The sequence below is a fragment of the Cynara cardunculus genome, unplaced genomic scaffold (assembly GCF_001531365.2).
Source record: "Cynara cardunculus var. scolymus isolate 2C unplaced genomic scaffold, CcrdV1 Un_Scaffold_10344, whole genome shotgun sequence".
NCBI lineage: Eukaryota > Viridiplantae > Streptophyta > Magnoliopsida > Asterales > Asteraceae > Cynara > Cynara cardunculus.
Window position 1 is genome coordinate 1 of NW_020205723.1, and position 5,443 is coordinate 5,443.

At 39.1% G+C, this 5,443-nt stretch overlaps 1 protein-coding gene and 1 long non-coding RNA gene across 2 annotated transcripts; both read right to left on the reverse strand.

Annotated features, from left to right (window-relative positions):
* Positions 1 to 4: 4 nt before the first annotated feature.
* LOC112505381 (ABC transporter C family member 3-like) lies at positions 5 to 3,615 on the reverse strand (the record flags this gene model as incomplete). The annotated part of the gene is made up of 3 exons (XM_025109295.1): positions 1,276 to 3,615; positions 1,034 to 1,120; positions 5 to 493 (listed from the first exon to the last, which is right to left on the reverse strand). Coding segments are annotated over exons 1-3 (2,907 nt in total), but the record flags the coding sequence as incomplete, so codon positions are not given.
* Positions 3,616 to 4,644: 1,029 nt separating this feature from the next.
* LOC112505380 lies at positions 4,645 to 5,443 on the reverse strand. Its single transcript, XR_003068390.1, has 2 exons — positions 5,249 to 5,443; positions 4,645 to 4,970 (listed from the first exon to the last, which is right to left on the reverse strand). It is a non-coding gene; the product is annotated as an uncharacterized LOC112505380 (long non-coding RNA).

Below are 5,443 nucleotides of genomic sequence, written 5' to 3' on the forward strand. Positions count from 1 at the left end.
TACATAAAGAACATCCGATTCCAAAACCCACATAAACGATAATGAGTTTAGACCCTCCAACACGAGTTGCGCTACTTTCTGACGCGGGAGATGCCAACGCCATCCAGTAATTGCCCGAGATTTGAAGTAGCTCAAATAGAATTTGTGCTAATAATACCAAAAGTGCGAGTGCACCTCCGTAAGCAGTTGTAATGTATTTCCAGTAAGCCAACGAGCCAACTTTACCTTTTTGTCTTTCTTCTTGTTCCACAAGCTGCCTTTTCTTCCCCTCTGGTTTACTGTTTTGACCGTTTATAACCTCTTCTTGGATATTTTTTTGGAAAGTTCTCTGGTTCTCAACTACAAACGATATATCAGACTCTGAATTCTTCGCAGCTGAATCTATTTTCGATAAAGCTTCTTTGTGTGCACCAACAAGTTGTGTAAAGTCGCTTCCTGAGTTGAGAATGTCGTCATATTTTCCAGCTTGTGTAATTCGTCCATCCTTCAAGACCTGGCTGGGTGACCATTATATCCAGATAAGTGTGCATATGTGTGTATATATATAGGGTCAGCCGGTCAGGTTCGAGGAAACTGCAAAAAATTGAAAAACTGAGGAACACTCTAATAACCATTCATTTTCATGGTATGCACATGTGCATACTAGTAATTTGTCCAGTATGCACATGTGCATAGAAACCAGGAAACATCTTCAATTACATGTATGCACTTGTACGTACCATACAGATCAATGGTTATTAGAGTGTTACTCAACTTTTTATTTTTGGGGGTTTCCCCCGAACCTCACACACACACACTCTCTCTCTCTCTCTATGTATATATATAAGATCAGGTTCAGGGAACCTCGCAAAAGAAATGAAAAACTGAGAAACACCCTGGATGGTATGCCCATGTATATATATTAGTTTTTCATTTTTTCCCAGTTTTCCCCTAAACCTGACCCTCTGTGTGTAAATAAATAAATATATATATATATATATATAGATATATATCAAATTAAAGCAACTTTAGAAACAATTCCTCAAAAGCTTACCAGGATGATATCTGCATCAGCTAAGAACTCCACCTGATGCGTTACGTAGATCACTGTCTTCGATTCCAAGAAGTCCAGAATACATTCCTGTATAAATTACCCAATCTAATATAATTAAAAAAAGTACCGATGATCCAAAGAGCATAAGTACGCGACTAGTAGTACTGAAACACATCAACAGCTGATTTGTTGTTAGGAATGAGGATTAATAGAAATCTAGAATTTAGAAGTGATTCACTCACTTTGAAAAGATGACTTCCCGTGTGAGCATCAACAGCGCTGAACGGATCATCAAATAGATATATATCCGCATCTTGATAAAGAGCCCGTGCAATCTGTATTCTCTGTTTCTGACCACCACTCAAATTGACTCCCCTCTCGCCGATAACCGTTTGATCACCAAATGATAGAATTTCGAGATCTTTCTTCAAAGAGCATGCCTCAAGAACCTTATCGTACCTTTTTCTATCCATCTCCTTCCCAAACAATATATTCTCTTCTATCTTTCCGCTCTGTATCCATGGTGATTGACCAACGTAAGCCCTTGTCCCACTGAGTTTGACTCGACCCGATAATTTAGGAACTTCTCCTAGAATACAAGATAGTAAGCTCGACTTTCCAGAGCCAACAACGCCACAAACGGCAACTTTCATACCATGTACAACTCTAAAATTTACGTCAATCAACGTTGGATTTGAAGAAGTTACAGCCCATGAGAAATTCCCGTCAACTATCTCAATGGCAGTGTCAGAAGTACCTCTCGGGACCATTTCTACTTGATCGGGATCTAAGTCATCAAGACAAAGAAATAACGCGATACGATCTAGTGAGACTTTACTTTGTGCTATCATAGATATCGTCCCAGGAAGATTAAACGCGGATTCTTGGAGAATCTTGAATGTGGCTAGAGCAGACAACACCTTCCCGGAGTCGAGTGGCGTACCAGAAAGTATACACGTCCCAAAAGTGGCTATAGCCACGAATGTGGGTGCAACCCAGAAAGCGAAAGTGGTCATAGCCTCAGTAAAAATATATTTATACAACCAACGTGCCTCATCGCTCCTGATATCAACAATTCTAGACAAGAACTTCATCTCCCAGCCCTGAAGCTTTAGAATCCTCATGTTCTTCAAAATTTCAGAAGTTGCTTTCATCCTTTTATCTTTATATTTCATCAACTTTTCTTGAAACTTCTTCTGAAAACGCCCTAATGGTATATTTGCCAAAACCACTATTATGGTCGCAACAAAAGCAGCAAGTGAAGAAATCCCAAGATTTTTATACAAAATCGCTAGTGCCAAACCAACCTGCACGATTGCTAGCCACGGGTTGTGCATATAGCGGCTAAATTCTCCGATTCTTTCAGCATCAATAGCCATGAAATTGATAATCTCGCCGTTGGACTTCCCCTGCTTCGACTGAGACGAAAGTGTCAAACCTTTAACGTAGATCATCGCAACGAGAGCTGATCTGGCCTTGATTCCCGCCTGTGTCACCTTAAAATCTTGATGTCTTTGTGCCAAGCACTCCACAATCTTACCGACAATAAGAGCAGAAACTAGAAGAAAACCCTCATATAGATCTTGATTTCCATTTAGATACTCTACAAATGAATCTATCAGGAAAGGCCCAACATATGAAGCCAAAGTGTACACAAGAGCTAGAACTGCTGTCATCATAATATCTTTCCATGTTGTCCAAAGCACAGCCTTGACGAGCATAAAAGTAGTGATTCTGTTATCCCACTCTAGTCTGTTTCTTAAAACCAAAAAGGCTCTTCTTGCACTATCGACACTGTCAAGTTCTGGAACGTCATCAAGGTCTAATGGCTTCTTATATCCCATAGCAATCAAAGGATGAATCCAGGAGAACGTTAAACGACTAAAGACTCCGCCGGTTTTTGAAGGGGTTATAGCCACACCCACAGTTTTGAACTCTCTACGGTTAACCGAACTGCCATCCCAGAGGGATTCTTGATGGTTTACCGTTTGACCATCTTTCTTACCAGATAACCCGACATAACAGAGAAACAGACCAAGAAAAGTAGATGAAGCATCAAAAACCAAGAATTGAGCTGCCAAATTTTGATCATTTTTGTAGTAAGCATAGTCTAGGAAAAGGCAATAACAAGATATTGAGAAAAAAGAAACCCACCAAACCCTTATTACAAAGGGATACATAGATTCTTTGGAGCTAGAAACATAAACAGAAACAAATAACCAAACAAGTGTCCCAAGAAGGGTATCGCGGGAGATAATAATGTGTTCCTCGATTCGACCATTTCTAAACCAATAAAAAAGGTTCAAGAAACACATAAAGAGGTTAAGAAGCACAAGAGTCACACAACAAAAGAGGGTTTGTTTGTAAAACAATCCCCCATTGTTGGATCTAAGAATTTGTTTAGGACCTCCATTGCTACTGTTTCTAAATTTTCTGCTAACGAATAGAAGTAGCAAGAAACCAAGGTATATTGAACCAGAAAATCCATGTAAGAGTCTGGGGTTCAGGTGAAAATTGCTACCATCATCTGTCAATAAATTTGAAAGCTGAGAAAACATAACTTTGATGCCCATTAATGATGCTTCGGGATCTTCCATGTCTAAGTTTATGAAATGATTGGTGTTGATGGGAGAAACAGGGTTTGGTCAATGTCTATCATTGGTTTCTAAAGAGCTAGTGATGCTGATGGGTTAGGTACATCCATAAACAAAGCATTATATATATATATATAATGTATATATATATATATATTGTTGACCAAGGATATCAAGTCTCCCCCCCCCCCTCTCTCTCTCTCTCTCTCTCTATATATATATATACACACACATAGGGTCAGGTCCAGGAAAACTGCAAAAAAATGAAATACTGAAAAACACCCTAGTAACCGTTCATCTGGACGGTATATATGCACATGTGCATAACATGCACAAGTGCATAAAAACCAAGAAACAACTGAAGTAAGAAAATCAAGATGTTCCTCAGTTTTTCATATTTTGGGGGTTTTCCTTGAACCTCCCCCCTCTCTCTCTCTCTATATATATATATATATATTGTTGACCAAGGATATCAAGTCTCCGTCTCTTTCTGTATGTATATTTATTTATTTAGAGGAGAGAGAAATGGCTAAACATTGGTGGAATGTCTCCTTTTCCTTATTTTTTTTTATCTGTATCAAGACAATCATTTGATTATTATGAAGCCCATGTGCATGGTTAATGACAAATACAACTGAAGTAAGAAAATCAAAGACCCAATGCCCCAAAATAGCAGCAGCAAATAGAACCCAGTGGTAATCATTCATCTGGACAGCATGCACGTGTGCATACAAGTAATTGAAGTTGTTTCTTGGCTTTTATGGACATGTGCATGTTATTCACATTTGCATACCAAACAAATTCTTTACAAGTTACTTGTATGCACATATGCATACCATCTAGATGAACTTTACCAAGGTGTTCCTTAGTTTTTCATTTTTTCAGTGGTTTTCCCTTAACCTGACCCTTATTGAGCATATGGGGTACTCCGCTTTGTGCAAACAGGTTAGCAAGCAATGAGGTTTCACTCCTTGTACAAAGAGACGATTACTTATTGATATAATAATTCGTCCGATGGAATGAAAAAGGAATTTGCTTGATCCTTTTTTTCACATAATTCAGCCAAACAAATCGTCACAGGCCAACAATATTCTAGGATGATTCAACAACCTAAAACGTAGACCTAAAAAGGGCATGAAATATATGACCGAAAAAGTCATCTTTGATATTTAGCACGATCTTAAGTAATTTTAGACAGCTTACAGGAAGAAACTAGTTAGATTGTTGCAGCTAAGTTTCAAAACTGGAATTCGATCTCATGCTATACTCAGCAACAAGCTTTGCAAATGAAGACGATCTATCTTCCAGCAACTTCTTTGGAGGATCATATTCATCAATCAAACCTGCATATGGAGGAAACAAAGACCCAGATTAAGAATCCAATCCGACGGATATCATATCAGGGCCAAGAAAGTTGCTTAACAAAACCACAAGGGTTGTGGCGTAGTGGTTGAGGCCCTGGGGGATGTGATGGAATATCCCATCTACCCAGGGTTCTATTCCAGACGTACACAACAATTGTGGCCATTGAGTTTATCAGGGATGATTTCTTGCTGTCACAATTTGACGGGATAAGTCCAGCCTGGGACATTATTCCAAAAAAAAAAGTTGCTTAACAAACCTTGTTCTAAAACCAAAACCATGTCGCTATCAAGCACAGAGGTGATCCGATGGGCGATCATTATCACAGTAGAGTCGCTAAAGTGTTGTGCAAGCGTTTGCTGAATCATGCCATCAGTTGCTGTGTCGACTGATGCAGTAGCCTCATCAAGTACTAAGACTTTGGTTTTCTTGAGTAGCACACGCCCGAGACACA